The following is a 26,166-nucleotide window of genomic DNA, read 5'->3' as shown; positions in this document are numbered from 1 at the left end:
CTGTCCCTTGTGCTCATCACAGTGACATTAATTCCAGCGTGCCTTCTGGCTCTGCAACAATGTGTGTTGACGAGACATTTTTACATACAAAAATAATCCAGGCGAAGATGAAAAACGGGAGCTGGAATTATCTGCTCTCTGTCTCTGTAGAGCTGCAGACTTAAAATCTGCACATACTTAATGAGACAGGGAGTTTTTATGGGGAACAAACATGGATTCATATGCAAAAATCTAAAGGCTCACACACAAACACTGTAAAGACTATACATGAAAATGAAGCCCTGCTCAATACCAGGAACAGGACAGTGATTGTGGGACAGTGGGTGGTTGTAGATTATGGCCTGACCAAGCATCTTTCCAAACATCTCCTTTGGGTCACAGCGAGCAAACGAACCTGCAGTAGCGATATTACCACCAAGTCTAATGTCAGCAGGGTTATTGTGGCTAATGAGAATCAGGCCTCCACTTCTAACTGAAGCTCCTGCTGGCAATGAACTTGACAGCAGGTAACTGAGATGATTATTTTTGTAAGGAACATGCAAACTATTTTTTCTTCATTTTTATAATATATATGAAGACTTACTTTGCCAAAGAATAAAAGAGATCCTTCTCCCTGTGTGAAGGAGCTAAGACCCACAGCGACAAGCTAAGCGCTAGTTAACTTATTACACTGCATGGCACTTGATTGGTTGCACGGCATAAATCCATCAAAAGTCATCTGATATGTACTTTTCTCCAAAAAAGTGTTTCCCTGCATTAATACAACTGTGGCTGTGTATAATATTTGCTTTGAAATATCAATCTGCAATCATATTGTGTGTATCTGGCAATGGTTAGATAGCAGCGTTATCAACATAGATAAGATAAGATAAGATTTGGGGAAATTCCTGGTGTCAAAGCAGGAAATACAGCAGAGATGAAACGTGCGACACAGCAGACTGCAATAGAGATAACAACAACAGCAATAACAATGATAATAACAATCAGAATTTTAAAAATTCAAGGTGTAAAACAGCTTTGCTAAGCGAAGCCATGCTTGCTGCACGTAAAACTGTTTTTTCTTCTACTAGAACTCATAAAATATTGCTTAAATTAAGAAAGTACATGTTTGTTCATGATGCTCCCCAAAGACTTTAGAACACTTTTTTTTCCCCCCAGAATGATGATGTCAACACCTGCATGTGGACATGAGAGACGAACCCAGGTGACCAGCGACTTCCTGATCAAAAGAACGTAGGCGTGAGGCTAAACTCCTCCCCGCCTGTCCACTACAATTTACATATTTCTATGGAAACATGAGAATAGTTTCTTCATTGAAAAAGTATACATAAAAATGTGTGATTTCCTTAACTTCACTTTCTACAACAACAAAGGAAAAACACAGCTGTAAAATGTACAACTTGTGTTCAAATTCAAAATATCCTATAAATTGTATATTTTAAAAAAAAATATTTATTTATAATTTCTTTATTTTGTTTAGTGAGCTTGAGAACTGGAGCTTGAGCAAATTGGTCCAACTGCAGAAAAAAAAAATCACACACACATACGCGCATATACAGTATATATAAAAATTGGTGAGGTTTTTTTTTTTTTCCTGCAGTTGGACCAATTTGCTTTTTAGGGCAACAGTAAATATTGATCCACTAATGGAGCACTATAAAAGTGTATCATTTTCTTTAAGAAGACAAGCTTCTTCTAAATGGGTAATTATTTCGCTTGAGATCACTACAGGCTGAAAAAAATCAGCCTTCTAATGTCCTTTTTGTTTTTGTTTTTTTTAACAGTTTTCCCCCAAGTGCATCACTGGCAGAGACGGTGCAGGTGAAGCGTCAATCCCCGTCCTCTCCTCTCCGAGGCGCAGTCATCTTGTGTTTCTCAGAGGAGGAAGTGCAGCCTGCAGTAACAGTGAATTGAAAGTACGCCATAAATATGGCGCCAAAAGAGTTTTCAAGCTGAAGATAAGAGCTGATTTTCTATGTGTTGATTTGAAGGGGGAGAGGTTGCGATACGAGACCCGCCTGTTCATTAGTGCAGTGCGGAGCGGCGTGCACGTCCACCGGCCAGAGGAGTGGAAGCAGGCAGCAAGTGAAGACGAGGACTGTTTTATTTTTTGAAGGGGGGACATTGCGAAACTGGATTGCAATCTTTTTTCTGACTCATCGTTTGGAAATACAGAATCCCTTTTCCTTTTCCACCCCTCCTGCTCCGGATCCCCTCCTCCCGCGCCGCTGGCACCAGAGAGGAAAACAGTCGGATTTTGGACTCCACGTTTGGGCTGCTTTTGCAAAATGCGACATGCTTTCCTGTGAGCGGAATGTTGCGCGCACCTCGCCGCCTGCCTCACCGTGAACCGCAGCAGTAGCAGGACCCACGGCGGCACCGCTGCGTTTGTTGGTACTGAGTTGTAACGGCTGCAAATCTTTCTGGCTGCTACTTTTGGATTTTACTTCGGATTTGGACTCGTTGCTGGGGCTTTGCGGAGCTGACGCGCTGTCAACGCGCACCGTGACGGGGAGGGAAGGGAGGGGAAGGGACGGTCCTGTCACCCAACGTGGATTCAGAGTCGGGGCTGTGTAGCAGCTCTGCTAGCAGCCTGTCAGGGCACTGACTGGGCACATTGAACTAGTGCTAAACCCACCGCTGTTAAAAAAATAAATAAAAATACATGTGCCTGGCTCCAAATGATCTCTTAATCTGTGGGAATCGCCCGCCGTCCAGGACTGAGGACGCCTCTGTACCCGAAGCTGACTGCGATCAAGGTAAAAAAAAAAAATCCCTGTCAGAAACCAAAATTTACAGGAGAAATAATAAAGCTAAAAGTGGGAGTGTTGCACAACCTCTCAAGTCCACTTTGCTGTTCCTGCTGCTAGTGCTACATCAGTGCTAGGCCAGCGGCACTGTGCGCACTTTTGCAGCTTGTCAGTCAGCGTTGGAAGCCTGCATGGTGCATGTGGGTCAAGGAGGGTGTGTGTTGTGTGTTTTGCACGGATGAAAAGACTATTTGAAGTCAACGCTTGTGCATGCAGTGATGAAATATACCGGGTGATCGTGTTTGGGTGCTGCAAACCCGGTGCGAATCAAACGTTTGGATAGTTTATTTTTTGCTCGTAATTGCATCAAATAGGCTCATTTTCAGCAGCGTAGCGAGGAATGTGAGAGCAGCTGGAACGCAAACACACACCACACACACACACACACACACACAGATACAGCCAATGAGATGAAGTTGTATGAGAGAAGCAGGTCTAGGCGCACCTTCTCTCAGTCCCTGGAGGAATGGCAGGTTCCCCTTTGCAAAGAGGCTGTGCTTTTAGGAAGGCTGAGCACGCAACCACACACACGCACACACACACACACACGCACGCACGCACGCACACACACACACACACATCAAGGAATTAGAGCAACTCCTATCTGCCTCCTCGCCCCCTCCTCCTCCTGCTGCTTCGTGCTGTGCAGGTCTAGCTGGCTTTAGCAGAAGGGGGAGTGGCTGTTGTTTACCTCCTCAAAGTCAGCGCCCTAGTGGTGGATGCACCCTTACCTGCAAAAACATCAACAAATAACACTTGTGGTGTTCGATATGAGAAGGATTAATGGGGTGTAAGTGGGGCATTTGTCTCCAGTGTGATTTTTCAGCAGTGTGTGTTGGCTACCTTCTCCCTATAATAGCCCCTAAAGAATAGAACGTCTGCCAATTAGTGCAATTTATCCAGATTTGATTTTTTTGGATGGCACATGTAAAGCTGAACTGTCTCCAGCCTTGAATCAATTAAGCCAGAATCGTCTGGGGACTTGTGAAACGTGTGACAGCAGCCCCCACCACCATCACACACAAACACACACACACACACACACACACACACACACACACACACACACACACACACACACAAACAGCATCATCACACACACACACACACACACACACACACACACACATCTCTCAGTGTGAATCTCACTCACTCCAAACACAACCATGCTCTTCAAACTCACACAAACACACAAGCCTCCTCCCGCTGGGTATGAAACCGGAGATGAGTCATGGTGTGTGGGGGCACAACAACTCTCTCTCTCTCTCTCTCTTTCTCTCTCCTTCTCTCTCTCTTCTCCCCTCTCTGTCTTTCACATCTTCCCTGATGCATCTTTTTTTCTCTCTCCTCCTCCTCTCCCTGGTGGCTCGCCTCTTTCGCCTAGAGACAGCGGTTGTTTACAAGGCAGGCGAACAGGGATGAGAGATGTTTTCATTCTGCATTTTTTTATAACATCCAGCCTGCCACTTCCAGTCTGTCCTTCCTCATGCTTCCCTTAATCTACCTCCTCACTTTTTAAGCTTCCTTCTTCTCCATTCTTCCATCTCTTCCCTCACCATGTCACCATCAACAGCCCAGTCAGAAAGCTTGTGTCCACATGCGTGAGCCCTGTCATGTGAAGCAGGCAGACCTTTCATGGCTCACATGTGTAAATACGCACATGCGTGTGTGGGCGGGGGCCTACTGTAGCATGTGTGTGAGAGTGTGTCTGTGTGTGCTGCATTAAGCACTAAGCTCCGATTGGCTAGAAAAGGGGGTAAGGACCCACACGTGGTGCGGTGTATCGCATTAGCAGCTACGTAGTGAAGAGGAGGAGGAGGAAGAAAAGGAGGAGGGGTGTTGCTCATGAATGGACCACTGACGTCATGCAAACTATAGGCACAGACCCACCTCTCTCTCTCTCTCTCTCTCTCTCTCTCTCTCTCTCTCTCTCTCTCTCTCTCTCTCTCTCTCTCTCTCTCTCTCTCTCTCTCTCTCTCTCTCTCTCTCTCTCTCTCACGCATTTTTACCACACAGCTAAAGATGTCTGCAGGGCAAATGTGAGTGATTCAGAACTATGTGTTGGACAAGTGATATGAAGTGTGTGTGTGTGTGTGTGTGTGTGTTCTATGTCATTCCTCAAATTCTGAGACTGTAAGTTAAGAATAGCCTGACATCTAAAGTCTGATATTGCCGCTGATGATTTCTGCTACATATCTGATCACCATTATCAGAGCCATAAAGAATAATAAAAATAATAATGATTAAAGACAAATGAATCATCATTAAAATTTTTAAATTCTATGATTGTGTTTGTAGTTATATGATTAATAATCAGTGAGAGAGTATGAGAAGGAATAAGCTCTCTGAAGTACAGCTCGTCCACGTCTGTGTCGGCGGCCGTAGGGGACTGAATGTTCTGCTCTCCCTGTCTGCCACCAGCTGAACGCTGTAGCGCTCCTCTTCCTCACAGGGCACGTCTGTCTCCTCGCTTGTAAGAAAAGTCACTTGTCCACAGCATAAATGAGCATAATTTACATAAAACACCAGCCAGTGTGCATCCGGGATGACTCAACGGAGGCAGCAATCGATCGGTGACGAAAGGTGATTTTTGCTGCACCTTGTGTGTGTTTACAAGTCTTGCAGGGTTCAATGTGCGTGTCCAGTATTAAACACTCCAGGCATGTGTTGTTGCATTAGCCTTTGTGTGTTTGTCAGCGTTTGTTCTCAGTAGATGACCCCGCTGTGGACTAGAACCTCATTAGCGTCTTCTTGCGCCTGCTTGCGTGTGTGTGCATGCGTGCACTTGTGTGTGTGCTTGCTAACCTGCTGTTAAGTGGGCAGCTGATGACGTCAAACTTCAAGGGGAGAAGCAGTTTTTTAATTTGCACATATTTTAGCGTGGCGTACCACTGTGACTCAGCCTCAGTGAAGGATAATTGCATGAGTATGCACACACCTGCACACATCAGTTGAGCAAGGAGGATTTGGCAGTTTTGGAATGTAAATTATAGAAGTCCTGCAAGAGCTGCTGCATGAGAGCAGGTAGCATTCTGGTGGGAAAGGAGAAGTGGATGCGTATTTCTTCACAATAAGTAGCAAAACACCGTGTTTTTGTTATAATTGATAAATCACAAGACATTTTGTCGGTGATCCATCACAATATCTCCGAAAGTGAAGGTAAATACCCATGAAAACGTGTGTAGTCGCGCTCGTGTGCATCAAGATACAATGGAACTGAATGTGAAACCAGCCTAAATCCTCTAGACCTCTCTTTATTTTTCCAGAAAGCCAACCTCTTCTTCGTCTACTGTTTGTCACAGTCATGGGACACCTCGTCTGTACCGCCATCCTTTGAGAAAAATACACATTTCATTGTGTCGCTGATTTGAATCAAACCAAAAATCTCATTTCCTTTGTTGGGACATTTCTGAAGTTTGCTGAAAGTTGTCATGACAATTCAATGAAAACACAACAATCCAGAGCTTCTCTCTCTCTCTCTCTCTCTCTCTCTCTCTCTCTCTCTCTCTCTCTCTGCTTTTGTGTCACCTCCTACTCTTCTTCAGGCGAAACAAAGTGGAACACATTGTACATTGATGGACAGGTTGACAGATGCTGCTTGAGCCCCTGATGGTTTCAGGAGTGTGTGTGTGTGTGTGTGTGTGTGTGTGTGTGTGTGTGTTTGCGTGTGTGCGTGTGGGGTGTGCGAGAGAGAGAAAGAGTAAACATGAGACAGAACCAGTATGTCACACACTGTTTGAACCAATGAGCCTCTGACTCACCGTTCCATCCTTGAAGATTTCATTTGTGTGTTTATTATGTATTTATAGCCTTCCAATATATAAAATGTAATAAAAGAAGGCAGGAAAGCTGAAGGAGGCTCGGGGAGGTTACATAATACACATAATGAAAAGATAGACATGTGAAAGAAAGGAAGGGAGATGGTTGAAGGGAGGGATTTAAAAGTCAGCGGGGAGGGAGGGAGACAGGGGAGGATGAAAGATGATATGTGAGGTGGAAAAGAGATGGTGCAGGTAGACAAACAGAGGTGTTGTTGGGGTCGATGGGAGTGAAGGGCAGAGCTCATCCTCCATCTCTTTATGCTTTCATCCCTTCTTTCCTCCCTTCCAGGAGCTGGTGAACTCCTGATGGCCCTGGAGATGGGAGCGATAGATCAATCCTCCATCCCTCTCCCTCCTCCCACCTGCCTTCCCTGCTTCTTTATCTCCCGCTCTCACTCTCTCACTCTCACTCTCTCTCTCTCTCTCTCTCTCTCTCTCTCTCTCTCTGTCTCCCCCTCTCCCTGCCCGAGTTTTTTGGCAGCCTCTCTGGCTTTGACTCACCTCCTTCATTGTTTGTCAGCAGATTTCGGGAGACAGAGCGGGAGGCTTAGAGTTTTTTGGACCTCAGCCGCCTCCTTCTTTTTTAATTAATTTTGTCTTTTTTTTTCTCTTCTCCTTCTTGTGTGTTGCACTCTCTCAATCCTGCTCCCATAATGCACCAGGAGCAGCAGGAACAGTGGCAGCATCAATAAATATTGTGTTAATGTTCTGGTTGCTGGAGTCAGTAAGGTGATAAAGGAAATTTGTTTGATTTCTGAGGCTTGTTTGTGTCGCCTGATGCTTCTGCAGGTGGTTTGCACAATAACACTGCAAAGCCTTGTGTGCACGTACGAGTGGAGGCTACTACTTCTAGACAGATCATGTTACGCCTGCTCATTTATTTCAGATTCGTACTATTTTGGGACATTAATACGTTTTAAGTATGTGTTTATATTGATGGATTGACGTGAGAGGAATATTCCAGAGCATTACGAGACTCAAGGTCCCTACTAGACTCCTGAACCTTCATCCTCCTGAGCTTCTTTGACCCCGAGTTCCGCTTTTGATCAGATTTCAGCTGTTGTTGAACTGCTTTTTGCAGTTGAAAGACGACTGTTCTTGTATAAAAGATGCTTTGAAGACCATTTAACTGCAGATTTTTAAACTTTTTTTATTTTTATGATTGTATCCAAGCTCTGTTTCTCACACACACACACGTGTCGTGCGCATCCATGGGAAGGGCTTTCACAATTTATGTTGGAAAACCTTTGGGTGATGTCACCGAGGGTGTGTCCTTAATTATTTTACTGTCCCAACAAGGAGAAAGCAGTACAATTATGTAGTTTTGTCTTGTTATAGCTATATTTATGCGATAAACACATGAACAGCATCCATAAAGAGTTCAAAAAACCTATAAAAACATGTCATTAAAGTAAAAATACTCTATACATGGAACTTTTGAACTCTGCCAGTCCACATCGGCTGCAGTTTCTTGTCACATTGGTTTTGAAATTGTGTTCATCCTTAACTTTATCAGACACGCTCTGATAACAAATTGTGCTTGAATGGTAAAGAAAAATCCCTTAATTTAGGAAAGAAAAAAACCACTTCACGGTCCTATTGAGTCAGCAAGGGACCGGTGCTTGCGACACCGAGCTAACACTGGCCTTATTTGCTAATATTTTATTGAAATATTTGAGCGCTTGGACAAAGGTGTCCTCTGCTACTTGAATGTCATTTATTTTAACACCGTTTTAATATTTAGAAATAATAATGTGAACATTGTCATGGTGTATTAAAACAAAATTACTAGAGAGGGATTTGAAGTCTCAAATGATCTTAATGGGACCTCGGTTCCAAGCATCGTTAGCTTCAGCCACGCTACAAAGAACATTTTAATGTGTGTTTATTTTACTCTCCTAAAAGCTCTTGTCGCCAATGCCAGAGAACTCCATCACTGTATGGAGATAATAGTCTGTCTTTGACACGATGAGCAAGCTTCGCTCCATCCAGCTGATCCCCGCGGCGTGTTCAGAGGAGGGGACCACTGGGGAGCCTGCTGATGGGAACGGTGGTGATATCACCATCGGAGTGACTCATCAGTGCTTGAAAGTGGCCCTGAGTCTTCCAGTCAGTCAGGAGGTGTGTGTGTGTGTGTGTGTGTGTGTGTGTGTGTGTGTGTGTGTGTGTGTGTGTGTGTGTGTGTGTGTGTGTGTGTGTGTGTGTGTTGTGTGTGTGTGTTGTGTGTCATCCAGCGGCATCATAAGAAGTTAAAATGCTCGCTGTGGTTTTGTCTTTTTCACTTCTCCTTTATTTGTGGTTTTCCTTTTTTTTTCTTCTCTTCACTGCAGCTCTCACTGTGCTAGCAGGTTTCAATTCACAACCACCCAAATGTCTTCAATCCAGCCACCAACAGCGTTTGGCTCATCTCTGCTTTCTTTCAACATATTTAACTCATACTTCTCAAATACCCTGAAACCAGAGTGCAATCGTCTCACCCCGAGAGCAGAATGTTTCACACATTTTTGAGCTGCAGCTAATGAATATTTTCATAATTTATTCACAGGAGCAGTTTCTAAGGCATCAGGGAAAAAAAAAAGAATTCTCTAAAATATTACCAAATGACATGAAGTCACATGATATCATCACATGTTGGTACGCCAACAGTACTTTCTTTTTGGTAATTCACTTTTTGATCTATAATCGTGAAAAAAAATTACTTCAGTTGTAAAACTTAAGTTTTGACCCCTCATATTTCCAGTGGTGCTTTCACGGGAGACTTGACTTTCATGCCCAGGTTTTTTTCACTGTATTTTGATGCACATTAGAAAAGATTGAGACAAACAGCAACATTTGGGGGAAAAAAAAAAAAATCTTGCAAAAATATTTGAATGCTCCTGAGATGTTTTTGCCTTTGACAAAATGCTCAAACGGTGGAATGCGGGAGGTCGACGCTGAAACTTCATGACTGACCAGCTCTTATCAGAAGTTCCCAAACTTTGTATTCGCCCCCTGACACCATGGAACGCGGCTGAAACGAGCAGGCTCAAGGGAAAAAATATAGCTTGTCCAACATTTTTCACAAAAGATCATCGTAAATGGCTGAGAGCACTATTTTTTAAATCAAATTTTGCTTAAAAGTTTATCATGTAAATGACAATGGAGAGGTAATGTATTCAGCCACAACCTGAAACATCATAATATTCTGACATAAATGGCGCAAAGAAGGATGTCGCCTACGTAGCCCACGAACGGAACGGTTTAATACGACCCTGTTTCTCCTGGTCATCATTAAAAACAATCACTAATTATCTGTACTTTAAAATTAAACACCTTCGAGACGCAAACGAACCTGTCCTTGGCAGATGTTGAAGGACAGATTTCTGCTGATTCTGTCCATCCACCAAGAAAGAGAAAAGTGTGTGTGTGGTGTGTGTGTGTGTGTGTGTGTGTGTGTGTGTGTGTAGAGCTTTCATGTTTGTCTTTTGTGAGTAGGATACTGCACACCTGTTAGCACGGCCCTGATGACGATGTTTGATGTGTGCGATGTGTGTCAAATGTGTTTCTTTATTCTTTTAGCAAGCGCATGCATGTTGGTGTGCACGTGTGTTTGATGTTAAGGTAAACACACACACACACACACCCTGACATTTTAATTCCTTCAGTTCATTCATAATAGTTGGCCTATTTTTCCCTCTCACTCCTTCTCTCTCATCAGCTTCTTCCTCTCCCGTTCTCTCCGCGGTTCTCCACCTCGCTTCACGAGTCTTCGGCGAATCCTTTTTTCCCCTGTGCTCTTTCTCTCTATACCTGTCAAACTTGTCAGTGTGAACTTCTCTCTTTTGTCTACCTTCTCTCTGCTGGCGCTGTCCAAAAATAGCAGGCCTCCATGCCTTCTAGCTGTTGTTGTCTTGCTCATACACACATTGTTAGCAAAGCACAGACACACACGCACGCACACACACACACGCACACACACACACAAATGATTGTACAGCTAGTATTGTGAGGACATTCACTGAGATGCACTAAACTGAGTTTAAATGAGTGTTGCTTGATAATACTGTACTTGTGTGTGGACAGAAATTTTCCAGCTTTTGCAGTGAGGAGCAGAATCAGAGGCCAGGCTGCTACAGGTACTGGACTTGTTGACCCGCCGTTGGTGTTGAACAAGCAGATGCACAGAGCGAAATATGGTGTTATTTTGCTAACATAGCCAACAGTCATGGTAGCACCATGACACCACAAAGCCTGTCCGTAAAAGATACCCTAAACCCACGCAAGCCAGAGGAAGTGGCACAACTCTGTCATAGCATCTCACTGACTAACCTACTGACCTCTTCAAGGAATTAAAGAATGACAACAAAGAAACGCTAACTCATCATAGCATGAAGTTCCCTTTACCAGTCCAGTCCAAAACTCACCTCTGGTCACAAGGTTTGGTTAGTGACTTAATGACAACACAACCGCCTAAATGGCTTTTCCGGTTGGTCGGCTGGTCCGGACGGCTGCTCCCTCCCTCTACTACAGTATGGTTTTCCTGTGGCTGGAGGACGAGCTGCAGGGACTGACTTTATATTTACAGGGACACGCAACTGTGGCTCAATGGAGCACTGCAGTGTCACTCTGTTGTTGCAGATAAGCCAACAGATCCCGAATGCAACAGTGACTCACTCACTGTCCCGTCTTTAGGAGCAAACTGGTACTATGGGTTGGGCACTGAACACAAAGAAAGTATTTCCTCAGGACTTCTTTGGTAGATGGCTAATACGTTTGTTACGGCCGTGCACAACGTCGCCATCCTCAGATGAAAACATGCACTGCATAACTATTTGTTCCAAAACAGAAACTTGCTTCAATTGCATTTACTTTTTTTTTTTGTTTTTTTGTTTGTTTTTTGAGCAACATATCTGAAGTTTGCTTGAAATTTTCTTTACAGTTGAATGAAAGCATGGCCGACACATGTGAAAATGGTCCTCTGGTGTCAAATTCTACACATAAATAATTCCTTCCGAGTGAAGCTCAGGAGGACGAGCGAAGTGCTGACAGGTGAGGGAGAGTGTGAGGCAAGCTGAGTGGGGGACAGGTGAATGGCGGATGAGAGAGTGTAGAGGCAAAGGAGAGAAGCATTAAGATGCAATGATTGAAGGGATAGTAAGTGAAGCAGTGTGATGCTGAAGGTGGAGAAGTGAGTGATAGAGAGACAGACAGGGACTGGGGAAGAAGAGGGTGAAGGGAGAGCACCTTTGTGGTTCCTGGGTTTGCTTGATGCCAAAGGCTTTTAAGACATTTTTTTAGGCTTTCTGTTCCCGGGAGAGATAGGTCTTACTCTGCTCAACACACACACGCACACATACACACACACGCACACACACTCACACACAGACCTTCTGCCTGGATGCAAACACGCATCACACACACAGGCAGTGTTGCCTCAGAGAGATGGCTTGTTATGAAGCAATTTATATGCAAGGATTCTTTATCAAACTGACTGACCTCTGGCTCTCAAGGAGCTCTGAGCACTGGCCAGCTGTGTGTTTGTGTTGTGTGTGTGTGTGTGTGTGTGTGTGTGTGTGTGTGTGTGTGTGTGTGTGTGTGTGTGTGTATGTGTTGATTGCCAAATAGCTTGTGGTTGTTGTTGCTACCTCTGTCATTTTAGCATATTTGTGTGCGAGCACCTTTAAACTTGTGCTTTATGCATTAAAATGACAGAGCATTCTTCTCAACCACTGTGTGCCGCTCGCGCGTGTGTGTCCAGATGTTGATGGATCTGTCTGCTTCTCCTGACAGCTTGACTTCCTACTCATTTGTGTGTGTGTGTGTGTGTGTGTGTGTGTGTGTGTGTGTGTGTGTGTGTGTTTGGCCCGCTGGGCCAATGCAGCTTCAGTCTCTTAATAATAGATCGCCATCATCACAATTGTTGTTGTGTGCTGACCTTAAGTGCTGCAAAGTGCTGCAAAAACACTCCTGGCCACAACTGTGTTTTTGCACCGTCATCTACACGGCTGACTGGAGGAGACGACACACAGACGGACAGACGGAGTGATGACATCCTTGCAGACAGACAAACAGATGGCAGGCAAATGGGTAGATGGGCTGAGAGGCAAAGAGTCAAGCAGTCAGAAAGAGAGAAAGACAGATGGCGAGCTTAAAGGCAGACTTGATGAACGGACAAAAGGACAAATGAGATGCGGCCAGTGAGAGTTGGAAAATGGACAGAGAGTTCCTGTACCACCCTGTCTTATGATTGTTAATCTGAATTATCTTTCATGTCGTCATATCTGGTCATTGATCAGTGACGCCCTCACTTCACAAAGTTGGACCTCATGATGTTTCATAACATTCTGACACAGTGGCAGCAATAATGCAGCATCCATCATTGTAGTTTTCGTGGTGGTTTTGAAGTATTGCATTGGAAAAGATTGATAGAAGTTTTTTTTTTTTTTTTTTTTCACAGCCAGTAACATTTCCTGTGCTGCCTTCCTCTGCTGGAATTACTGAGCCTATTTTACTCACTTCAGAACAGTTAATGGAAGCACACCATGATGCTAATTTCATTTAGTACAACATATATTTATTTCCCATAAAATTCACTTGACAATTAAATGCAAACACAATTAGTGACTGGCTGTGGCTCCAGTGCACCGCGGCTGAGATTCCACGGGGCTCTTATTCTTTTTTCCCACACGTAGGCTTTATAAACCTGACTGGACTCGCAAATGAAAGAAAGATGGATATTTGAGGTTTCCGTTTGTTTATTTCTCCCTGGTGTGTATTATGTCATAAATCCGCACACTGGAGGAAAGTGACAGGTGTCAAAAAAAGAGCTGGAGTTACATGGCTTGTGTCGTCATTGCTGGACAGACGTATGGAGGTGGAGGACAGCGACGGTGTTTCGCTGGTCGCATGTATTTGCCGTCCGGTGTGTTCTTCTGATTCAGTGCTGACTGAGAGATTTTAGAGTGCTGCTTTAACACGGATGGGTTGACTTTGTGGCCGAGATGACAAGAAGTTTTGGAAGTTTAGTGGCGAAGGCGACAAGCTGATAGTTAAACCCAGACCGCTTGTTGTTGTAGGCTGGGACAAAGTACCAAGTTTCCATCGGTGCCCATGCAGACAAGAGCCAGATGTTGGCGAGTGTTAGGAGCTTTTGTTGGTGAGCGGGGAAGGGGCTTTGGAATCTATGGGGGGGGGGGGGGGGGGCACCATCCTCTCTAAATATATTCCCTCATTTGATGTTTTCATGATGGCGATGCATATATCGGTGACGGTGAAGGGCCACAGCATGTGTGCACATCCTTTTTTATCTCATTAAATCCTTCAGTGACCCCTGTGGTCTGCGGGGAAGCATTCCTCTCCGGTCACCCGTCTTTCCTGGGAAGCGCCATCTCACGATCAGCTTTGTTTTACATTTGAGGAACTAAACAGGCCAGAAGAGCAACAGAAAATCCATCAAAAGAAAACGATGTCTCCGTCCCACTTATCAACTGTGATTGACAGGTGCAATATTGCATTCATTCTTGCCTCAGGTAGGGGCAAGCTTAGCTTCAGTATCATGCTTTGTCCCTCCTTCTCATCTGCTGTGGCGTCTGCTGGCCCCTTTCACATTTAGATGTGTCATAACAAGTTAAACACATAATTATGAATCTTTTTATTCTATTTTGGTGTCAGATCCTGTCAAGCGCTAAATCAGCTGACCCGATTGTCTTCCTGCACGTCCAGATTCATCTTTTTGTCTGCTGATCTGTTGCACATTTGCACAGAGAATTCAGTCAGACGTGATGCTCTTGATAGCGTCAGACAGTTAATGAGCTCCCCAGGTGACTTGGCTTTCCCAGCATGCATTAGTCAAACTTCTCACTGTCTTGATGTAAATGTTTTGGGTTGACATTTAACGATGGACAGGAAATGTTGCTTACACCTGCCGATTCCATTCAAGCGACAGTCAGTCGCGGCTTTCTAAATACAGTAGATGTGGTGGAGTCTGAGCCAGATATAACGAGAGATTTAAGGTTTTAGATTTTTTGCTACGAGTTTAATCAGCTGAAATTAGCTCAGGGGAATTAATTGGTTATCTTTGATGGATTTAACTAATTTAAATGCACATGAGAAATGCGTGCTGCTGTTTTGGCTACGGGGTGATAGTCTGCAGCTTCATTAAAAAAAATAAAACAAATCTGTCTACTGTGGTTCCAGACCAGAACCTGCTTCTGTTTAGGGCTCTTAATAAGTCTGGTGCTCATGGAAGCCTGTTGCTGTGGAACAATTGACCAATCACAGTCCGTGTTTGTTTATCACGGACTGTTTATGTCTGCATGCTTGATTCTTCTATTTTTACACGCTGCTACCATGATCAGATGCGAGCCAGGACGCTCTGTCCCAACGCCGGCGTCTGCTTGTCTGTGGGTCTGACACTTCCTTGAGAACAATACAGCCCGTGGTATCAGACAGACGTCACTCTCGTACTTCAACCCCCCCCACCCCCACCCCGTTGAATTAGCATTTTAACAAGGAAAAACGGATTTAGTTGAAAACTTCTCTCCTCCTCATTGCCTTTAAACACAGAGTTCACACTCGCACCGTTGGCTTATTATTCATATTAATGAGCTTATTAGCAAAGCTCGTTCTGTTTAATAGAGCAGGATGTCGGGATTAAAATTCAGCGCGTGAGTGCACGTTGAAATGAAATTTTGTTGGTGATGAGGAGAACATGTTAGTCTGTGGCCTCCTGGCTTCCTGGTCTCTTTCTCAGTCATTTTTGTTATCTTATTACATCGTGTTACATAATCACTGTCTGGATGCAGGGTTTTTTTTTTCCAGTCATGCTCTCATCTTTCTCTCTACATCTTTTAGCATTTTCCCCTTTGACTGATGACTCACCTGAAGAACATTTTTAATGAGATTTTTTTTTTTTCTATTTGCATGCCCCGAGGACGGGAATATTGGCCACATTATTATTTTAGGAAGTTAAAAATATAGTGACTTTAACAAAAAAGAAGAGAGAAAAAGAGCTTTAAAAAAATTCCAAATGATGATAATCTAAATTTTCATGTCAGTATTTATTTATTTTTTTAATTCTCCAATAATTTTAGTTCTCCGTGGGATTCATAATGATGAAATGATGCGGCATGATTCGAAAACATCATCACGACGAGGAAGTGAACCCTGAGCTGTGAGGTCATGGTCATGTGAGGGTTGGTGGTCACACAGGCAACTTGATGCGTGCTTTTATATTTAACCAGGAGCCGCAGGTCGCTGACAGGATTTCTGTGCATTTTAAACAACAAATCGAATATTTTCAGGCGTTCCTGTGTGAACCTCCTTCTTCGAGCCTGGTTGAGAACCTCCACAGATTGAACGTTTTAGCTCTGATAATTCGTAAAATAAAAGGCGCGCAACAGAAAAACAAACCCTCAGTTGCATTTGTATCGTTCGTTTCGTATATCAAGAAGAAGAAAGAGCCAAGTAAATGACACAGGGACACTCGCACACTCTATAAAAAACAGAATTAAACATTCACGGTTGCTTACACGCTGTAATTTAACTGATGTTTCCTTGTCGAACCGAAAAGTGCTCTTCACATATGCAGACTGAACCTTGAATTGTGTGTGAAATGTTTTTTTTTTCTATCATAAAAAGAAAATGAGTCGAAAAGAAACGAGTGTATACCACACACTTTCTTTTTAAAGGTGCACAAATGGACGTCGGCGGGTATCCATGCTAGTGTTTTGTTTACTGAACTGTTAGACTTGTTGTCTGTAGAATTGTTCAGATTAGTGAGCAGCGATATCAAAGTCAAAGGTCTAAGTCAATATGGATTGTAAATTCTGGCTTTGCATTGGCTGTTCCATCTGTTGGAGTTGTTTGGTAAGATAGTCCCCCCCACACACACACACACAGGCGCACACACACATACAATGATACAGTGAAACCGTGCGGAGCTGGAGTCTGGTTCACGGCACTGATTGAGCTTAAAGTTGTACATTTGTGAGTCTTTTCTTTCTCCACTTTCTGTTTTTCTTCTCACTGATTCCATCTCTCTCCGGAGAACAAGAAACATCTCAATCTAGTGTGAGAGCTCTGCTTGGCTGGATTGATTGAGACAAGTTCTAGAGACAAAGAGAGATGAACCACGGATGCAGTAGACGTGGAAGTATAGAATGAGAGAGAGAAAGAGATGGAGAGGAGAAGCAGGAGGAGGTGCAGGTTACGATCAATGATGAATAATCTGGAAAGCTCTTGGTGGTCAAAGGTCACTGTCACCTCACACGAACGGGATTTCTCAGCAATGCCACCAGGGAATTCCTTCAGGTGTTGTACAAATGTTCACTTGGATTGAAGGATGAAGTGAAAAGAATTAGGGGGTCAAAGGTCAAGGTCACCTTTCGGTGCACACATCACGACAGTGTGCGAGTGCAATCTGCATCACTGGACGTGCACGAGTGTAAACTAGACTGGTTGGTGGCGGCGCACGGCCGTAAACAGTGGTTCTAATTAAAGAAATACAGGACAACTGCAGCGACGGGAGGTGAGTTAGCGGGAACAACAATCTTGAAACTGAATGTCAGGTGATAAAATCCATACGCGCATACCTTCGGTCACCCGCCAGCGAGCACTTTCACCAGGGCCAGGAGCTTCATGCTGTCTCTCTCTTGAGTAAGCGACCAGTTGGAGTCCCCGGTGGAGTCGGCCCGCGAGCTTTCCCACCCTCTGATGGGGTCGGATGTGTTTGATGGAGTGCCTGTGCGAGCTGGGAACGCTGCAGTGGGAGCCGCAGCCAGGTTGCTATGTCGACAGAGAGACGACAAGCTAAAATTGAGCTTTTTATATCTTATAACAACAAATCAAAAACCATCACATTGTTGGACTGCACCCCCGCACTGTTAAACTAATCATGAAAAATAACAGTGCACAGCTGCAGCTGCCAAATACATTGAGGACACCTGAGTAAATATTTCACGGGTCTGAATTTCTTCCCCGCTGGGTTTGATTAAGCTCATGCAACGTCAACCACAAATACACCCTGTTGTCGCTTCATTGAGACGGGTAGAATATCCCCTCTGAGTTATATTTAGACTTCACTTCTTTCTTTGTGTGGACAGGAAGCTGAATGTCTCAATTAAGAAAAAGGGGGTTAAGTGGTTTTAAGTGGGTTTAATGGACAAAGGGAATCCCTGAGATGGATCCAGGCTTGCAGAGTTGAAGTCAGACAGACATAGCTGGAGGAAGTCAATGATGTGCTTAACCACTCACCTCAAAGGCAGGAAGACGAGCCTGAGCTAGACAGATGGGAAGATGGAGAGAGTAGCAAGAGAGGCTGAGGAAGTCAATAATATACTTAACCTTACCCCGCAGACTCCCCGCGTCCCTGTTATTGTAAGGAAGGAAAGATGGGAAGGGGGAGGAAAAAGGACGGCAATACTCCGGGAATGGAAATAGTGGGAAGCGGCTCCGAGGCTCTGTGTTTTTCTGTTAGTGTAAATGTCAGGGCAGTTAAGTGTGCGGGGCAGGCGGGAAGGCTGGGTTACAGGAAGAGCCCCGTGTAAGAGGGAATAGCCCAGTTTTACGAGCACATAAATCTCCGCTCCCCACGCTGATGGTTGTAACTCACCTCCTGCCACAGTCTAGCAGTCCACTAAAGCCTCCCTTTGACTCCTCCGCTCTCTCCACCCCCCTACTCTCTCTTCTGCTTCAGTTCTCTCTCTCTCTCTCTCTTTCACTCTCTCTTGACCCATGGCCTTTCTTTTCTCTTCTTTCTGGCACTTGATATTTCGTTCGTGTGACCCTGGAGTCACCAAGTCAAAGGATAAAAATGTAGGGATTTGTTTGCCTGTGTGATCTGCTGTCTATGTCTTTGAAGGAATGTGTGGGAGCCAATGTGGGAAACCATTTTTGAGTCATTTACAGTAGTTGAGTCACATGGTGTTAGTGGTGGTAATAAGAAGTTGTAGTAGTTTTTTTGTGAATGGAGAGAGAGGGAAGCCTTATTTTTTGCAGGCTGCTGTTGTGAAATTGTTGCAGTGGCGATTGTTGCTCGCTGTGCACGGATTTTATCGTCCTCTTTTGATTCTGTAGATGCTTTGAGGACAAATGTTCTCATGTTTCCTCCAGTAAACTCACTAATCAAAGTCATCATGATGAATTGACAGCATGGTCAGGGTTAGTGAATTTACTTGAAGTAACAAAATTAAAGTCCTCATTTTGAAATATGGGCACATTTAGAGTGTATATTTGGATCTGGTTACTCTGGTTTTTCATCGCTGGTTGCCGTTCACATCCGGACTCAGACTGAAGGCCGGTCTCACAGAACCCTATGAGTCTCAACTCCTGTTTCTCGCAGAGTTTAGGTGGGAACATTTTTGTTTTGTTTTTTTGGTTGCTGTTGCTAACTTCCTGTGGCTGCCATATTGGATTATTTACTGTTATAACTTTTCACGTATTTGTTCCATCTTTTTTTCGTTCATCAAAGAAAGCTGTCTTAATTCTATCTTCAGTGTTCACTTCCATTGGCAGCCATGTTGGATGAATGAGTTTTACAACATCTTTAATATTATCCTGTAATATTTTGTGGACGGCGGTGAGTCGTTTCCGTGGCGATCAGTAAAATGGGGAGGAAGAGTGTGCTGCGTTTGGCTAGTTCTCGTGTGCATTTATGGCTTTGCTGACACATACATGTCACCTAACAGTATATATATATATAATCATGATATGCAAACTTTTCACCCTCAAACCTCTCTACTTGGTGAGGTGTGTTTTTATTTTTTGTCATCATAAACATTTTCTCTCAGCGTGCAGCAGCTCTCTATATGGCTGATTATCCTTTTCTGGCTTGAACATGCTGCTTTATCTTCAGAGGCCCACTAGGACTCCATCCACATTTTCAGTTGAATATATGATGACAGCCCAGATATGGCTGAGAAATGGGTGTTAGGGTGGTGGTGGTGGTGGTGGTGGTGGTGGAGAGCTGCTGTGTAACCGTCTTAATGACTCTCTGCAAATCTCATTCACGTTTCAAATTTGCAGCAAGGAATTGTCTTTGAAAATAAATACTCCGCTATTTGGGCCGTGGCTTGATAAATGAACGTTTTAAAAACACCGTCTCCCACTCGGCTCTGATTTTATGCAGTTGTATATGCTTTTTACTGTCAGTCTTGTTTGATTCATTTGTGACCTTTTTTCTCTGTGACGCACTTGGTCCTCTGTCTTTGACACACCTCTTTTATCTTTCTGACGCTTTCTTGGACAGCGCTTTGCTTCAACATGGCCTTTATTTATTCAGTCTCTCTCCCTCCTGTGTCTCTCGTCTGGATGGAAAATTGAGTCAGACCTAGTATGTGTCTTAGATGTCATGTAGGAAGCGTCTCTGCCCCCTCTCATCTGTCAGGCTCTGAAGTGAGACTCATACCTCATTGCAAAATCACGCACCACAGGAATAAAATAGAAAAATAGTTTGTTCTCCTTCTTGTAAATTGAAGTGAATGAAATTGCACCTCTCCTGGACTGAATATTTATTGTCGCGTTCACAAAATGGGTGTAATTGTGCATTTTTATGAGCGTGTGAATGCACAAGGTCCTCAAAAGCCAACTAAAAAAGAATGTTTTGCTTTTTCCAAAAATGCGGTGAAGGAATCTATTCAGAGAGCACTTTGTGAGTGAAATATAGTGTAATAACATTGCTGCTGGATAAAAATACAGTCAGGCCTGTTGTGCTGAAGTCCATCAAAAAAAAAAAAAACTTTGGTGGCTGACATTTGACGTATTCTTCAACTTATCGACTGTGTCGAGACGGTTTAACATCTCCATTTACTCTTCCTATGTTCTGATGTGTGATTGTCAAGGTCGGAGAATCCAGCAGCAGCTTCTGTCCCTCCAAAACTGCTGTGGGGACTCAAGTGAAAGTTTAGCCGTGATGTAGATTTGGAGGAAACTGGGACAGTCAGTCACTGAGTCAGCCACTTAGTCAGCCAGTCAGTCAGCATGCAGCTTCGTGCGGCAGCGCCGAACGAGGATGCTCATCATTGTTTCTCATAATGAGGAAAAGCTGAGTCACGTGTGACCAGTGTTCATATGCATATATTGCACTTATATTTAAGGTAGTTTACGGTGGAGTTTTAACCTCACTGCAAGATACACGCGTGGTAAAATTGCTCCAGGATAGGATGGGACCTCCATGATTTGATGGTTAGAAATTATTGGCAGTCCCCCTGAAAACACTGATGCAAACAGTGCTGGAAACGGTGTGGTGGTGGTGGTGTGCATCGTTCCAGCGGGGGATCGGAGTCCAAAAAACAAAATGATGTGAACATCAAGGAACTAAAACAGCAAACCAACACCTGCTTGCACTGGACTAATATCACCTGAGAATCTCTGGTAATTTGCAATAATCACAACTCGTGTGTGTGTGTGTGTGTGTGTGTGTGTGTGTGTGTGTGTGTGTGTGTGTGTGTGTGTGCGCGCGTGTGTGTGTGTGAGAGAGAGAGATTGTAATCATGTTATTTTTTAATTAAAAATTCCTGCACAAATGGCCTGCGATATCGCACTAAACTCAGAGGTCACATGATTACCAATAGCTTTTTTTGGGGGTGGGGGGGGGTGGAGCACACACAGTATGTGAGAGACAAACAGGGAGCTTTGCAAAGTCTGATAGCTCCAGTGAGGCTCCTTGAGGATTCATTAGCTGCTACCAGCAAATAACACAAACGCATGTGTAGTCAGAATGTTGTAGACAGCCAGGTTTTCTAATGAGGAAGAACGTGTGGAATCAAGAAGATGGCAACTCCGGTTCCGCTGCATCAACGCTGACACGTTTAGCAGAAAACATACGGATGAGGTTGGGTTGGCCTATTTAACCACAAATACATAACAAACGCTGTTTTTAAAAGATTTCTCCTGTCAGCTGCTCAAGAGAAACCTGAATGCTGTATGATGTTTTATTTTTTTTTTATTTCATACTCTTATGATAAACAAGAACAAAAAGGTTGCTATGTTATTGCAGCAAATGTATAAAGAAATAGCCCATGAATGCGGGGTGGGTTCACAGGCGGCTGGTACAAGGGCTCCCACTGTATGTGAGGAATCAGAACAACTGTATCATTGTGAAGTTCCCAGCAAGTCCGAAGTGCTAATTTGTAACAGTGATCAAGTCGGTTTATTCTGGCTGGCTGCCCGCCCCAGGCTCTGACAGATTGGTGGCATCAGCGCATTATATCATTAACACTTGTGTTTTTTCACGTTGTGTTTTCATGGTGAACATCTTCTCACTCGTCATTTCTCTCTCTCCCTCTAACCCCCCCTCTCCCTCCCTCTCTGCCCCCCCCGACAGATGGAGAGCGAGAAGAAGAGGAGAAAATACTCCACCAGCAGCAACGACTCCGACACCACAGACAGTAAGTTGGAGTGTGTGTGTGTGTGTGTGTGTGTGTGTGTGTGTGTGTGTGTGACTGAAACACTGAGGTGTCAGAAAAGTAAGTTTCCGTGCCTCTGTTGTACTTTGAGCTGCCTGCATTTGTCAACTCCCACAGGCTTATTTCTCATATTCACGGCAAATAAACCGCCGTCCTGTCTCCCTGGCGTCCCCCTTCAGCTCATTAAGACTTCCCCTTTTTTGAATCCAGCTACAAGAGACATATGAGCAGATCGCACGAGCAGCCGTAACTTGAAACCCTCACTCAAAATCATTCTCTACCGAGAGAGCTTTGATATTTTTAGGAAAACAAACCAACTTAAATCAACGAGATAAATAAGACATAAACATGTTGGAATTTTTCAAGTGCATAATTTTCTATCCATACATACTGACTTACTGCAGAGTCACTATTATTCTTTGTAATAGACTCATGTTTATGTTGACACATTTTCTACTCTGCTCTGTATCTGCAGGCTGAAACTTTACCTCGAATTAGGGGGTTTTCACACTTGTAGTTAATTTCCTCTCACCCTAATCATTGTTTCCTCCCTGGTCTTGTTTGTTTTTGCAAAGCGAAAAATCCAAGACTGAAAAAAGAAAGATGCATCACTATAAACACTCAGTTCATTGTTGTGATGTGTCTGGGATGTGAGCAAGGCAATAAATACAGACAATGACCCAATCAGAAGGATCAGAGCAAGCTGAAGATGTTGGGTGTGGGAAAACAGGGTGCGGCTGGTGGAAATGGCAGCCCTGCGTCACCGTGCCTGGTGGAAAGTCGGGGTAACAGTAGTGGGTGCATTTGGATTAAATTTTGTAGGACGATCTACTTTAGACAGAGGAACAACCAGAACCAAGACAGACGGTTGAGATGGTTCAGCCGCAGTTTAGGCGAGAAAGTTAGTGTCGATGCTGCTGTAGCTTCATTTATGTCAGAACTGGAGAATATTTTTCAAAGACAGGCAAAGAACGGCACTGAAGGATTTTCTCAATTGAAAAGATAGTGTAGCTGGTTGATCTGATTGGTTGAAATTGTGATCCCCAAACAAACGCTGCGAGGTTTGATCAACCAAACTAAGCCAGGACGGTGTGAAAGCACCCCTCCATGTTGAACTCGACCTCCTGTATCGGCCAGGACGTTTTTACTCAACATGTTTTAGGATTTATTCGGTATCTTAGTGATGCATCAGCCTCAGAGCAGCAACCCCCCGCTGCACCCTGAGCTGCTGCACCCTGAGCTGCTGCACCCTGAGCTGCTGCACCCTCCACTATTACCGCTGGCTTGGCCGACTTTAAGGTTTGTTCAGGTGGAGTTGAACTGTGGCAGAGTAAATGTTAAAGATCCCACGGCATCAGCGTGTTTTCTGGCTGCAGAAGTAACAGGTCTGCTGCCGTCCGGGAAATGACTGCATTACGGGCCGCTGCCACAGTGAATGAGAGATAAATACATGCACATTTGTCCCGTGCCATTTTTATGCCTCTGCACTGGTGACAGACGTGGGCAGGAGGCATTATGTTCCCAGGTTCTCTGTCCGCCTGTACATCCTCATTCCTGTTAACCCAATTTGTCAGGAATGCGTCGATGGAATTTATTCAAATTTGGCACGAACGTCAATTCAAAGAAGAAAGAATGGATGATTCCTCGCCAATGTCCCCTCGCACGAATGCAGAGCACATTGAGAGAAATTGGAATTTCTTCAACATCCGCTGGGACTCAAGGATGAACTTTGAATGAGAGTGAAAGGTCGAGGTCACTGTGACGAGCACACGCAAACACAATGTGGGATTGCTAATTTAATATGAATCCGTGCGCTGTGTACGTGTCATAAACAACCCAAAGATGAAATGATGGTGTTTTCATGAACTGACTGATGAGCAGATATTATGATATGATAGATTGCTAGATGAATTTCCTAACCAGACTCATGACACAAGCTCTTCAGACAGCCAGCCATCCATGGAGAGATACACCACATGCTGGCGGGAACATCTGGCCAGTCTAACACATCACCGGCACTGGCAGCCTTTACTGGAAAAATCATCCCATAATAAACAGTCTTTTAACAGCGGTGCAGTGTGCAATCACACTTGGCACCAAATCCTGATCACATGTCTACAAAATATCAAGATGAAGACAGCTAGCAATTTCAATTTAATTCTAAATGTCATCCTTCGTGGCTTTTGGCGGTTCAACTTGACTAATTCTCGGAATTTTGCGGGATGTATTTTGCAATAACAAGCAAATGCATTTGTTTGGCCATTCCCATGACACCGCAAAGAAGGCACAGACAGAAAATGAGACAGGACAGTGAACTTCAAAACAAGAGATATATGAGAAGCCAAAGCAGTTTGGCTCGATTCTCTCTGCCTTCTTTAGTTATTGAAGGGTCACATTTCCTTTTTTTCTTCCTCTCCTGAGCATATTGCTGTGTATTTATCCTGCATGTTTACTGTCACTCTTAGAAAACACTTAACTAAACTGATTTGAAATCCAAGTGTTTATTTACAGTTGTAGCTGCTGCTGCAGAAATTAAATGTGTTTTTGTCTGTGTCTGACTGTAAAATGTCACAGGTCTGCGTTCGTGTGTGTTTACAACAGGATTAACAGGCTGCTTTTCAGACCTGAGCGAGCCTGAAGGCCAGACTATCTGCTTCAGTCAGCTTCCCCTGGCCAGCGCAGCTCGGGCTCCAGCTGCATCTGTTGGCTGGAGGTTAGCAGGTTTCTAATTGAAGGATGCCCATGATAATTTTGGCTTCCGTGCACCGAGCAGGACTTTTAATTAACACACAGCCATGATGGTAACCTCCAACTGTGCTGTAGCTCTTTTTTTGGTGCGGCTGCCTCATGTGGATGTAACCTACACACACAAAAACACACACGCATACACACTTTAGTGCAGTGTGGACGTTGTGAGTACACTCAGACATGACTTGCTGACACAGAACACACTCCCACAAAATATTTTTAAACCAACCACAAAGTCCTTTATAATGGAAGTTGTTGTTCCATCTGAAGCGCCCACGAAAAAACTTTGCAGAGGTTCTCTGTGTGTCTTTTGTGTTTCCGTGAACGTTGAGTGCGCTGTCGCTCTGAAGTCCCCGCAGGTGACAGCTGTGTTGCCATTAATATGTGTTGAAAAAACTGAAGCAACCTCCCTCACACAGAAACACTGATGCACTCACACGCGCGCCTCATACAACCTTCCCACCTTGCCAGTGTTCTAGTGGTTTTGATATGCTCGGCCCATCTAGAGTCTTCAGTCTCTTCCGTCCGCGGCCACTTGCCATTAGCTGTAATATCGGTGTATAAATGACCACGCTGCTTGTTTGTAGCGCCCCAGTATGTGAATTTGTCATCGCTCTGTCGTATAAACTCAACAGACTGATCTGATGTTTGCCACCCTGTCCGTCTCCCCCCCCCTGCTGAGATCCAAGATTCACAACGAGACTGACGGCGTTTAAAACTACTTGCAATGCACCGGGTCTGAACTGACCGTTCATCCTGCTGGACAAGACAGTGTACCGTTTCCATAGCAACAGCAACTCTCTGCACTTGTGCAGCTTGACTTTTCTCTCAGAACCAGGCCTGATGCCATTTTTGACCAAGTGTTCTGTTGCTAATAATGCAGAACGCCGTGCTTAAAGTTGAGTCCAGCTCAAAGTCAGGAGCCTCGCCAGAAGCTGGAGCTTGCTTTGCAAAACGATTAAACTGCCGTACGTGTGGTGAAAATGCTGCGAAAACCCCAGCAGGATTTCATAAGGTGATGGAGGTGAATACATGTGACTAAAATCTGAATACTTGATATCCTAATCTGAGTATTGCTCACTCCAACTGTGACCTCATAAGGATGTTATCATATGCGCTGTACATGGCGGGTTCTTATTCAGAGTATTGTTTTTATCAGGGGAAAATCAGAACATGGCAGCCACAGATCTCACAGACGCTGATTCAATGCTCTCGCTACATTCGTCGCCGGCTCAGAGGCAGAACGTTCTGTCCTCCCATTCAGTCTCAGCAGCAGTGCTGTTTTATTCCTACCTTGAGAAGTGTGTATAAAAAGAGCTATGGTCTCTCACACATGTACTGTACGTATACAGTTACAGAACACTGCGCTTCACCACAGGATGTGAGCTGATTCTGTGCACTTTG

The 26,166-nt window shown here is 44.2% G+C and overlaps 1 protein-coding gene across 3 annotated transcripts in view; it reads left to right on the top strand.

The window, feature by feature from the left end:
- The first annotated feature begins 1,811 nt into the window (after positions 1 to 1,811).
- jade2 (jade family PHD finger 2) overlaps positions 1,812 to 26,166 on the top strand; it is a 160,524-nt gene continuing 136,169 nt past the window's right edge. For 2 of the 3 annotated variants that reach the window (XM_086226383.1, XM_086226382.1), the window contains exons 1-2: positions 1,812 to 2,759; positions 21,933 to 21,996. In XM_086226383.1, the coding sequence (XP_086082509.1) occupies positions 21,933 to 21,996 (64 nt within the window). In that variant the 5' untranslated portion in view covers positions 1,812 to 2,759. The remainder of the gene's footprint in view (positions 2,760 to 21,932; positions 21,997 to 26,166) is intronic. The other variant, XM_086226381.1, reaches the window with a different exon arrangement.

The sequence above is a fragment of the Aulostomus chinensis genome, chromosome 15 (assembly GCF_037954235.1).
Source record: "Aulostomus chinensis isolate RoL2024-O1b breed Wild chromosome 15, RoL_Achi_v1.0, whole genome shotgun sequence".
Classification (NCBI taxonomy): domain Eukaryota; kingdom Metazoa; phylum Chordata; class Actinopteri; order Syngnathiformes; family Aulostomidae; genus Aulostomus; species Aulostomus chinensis.
This window is presented reverse-complemented; position numbering and strand designations above follow the sequence as displayed.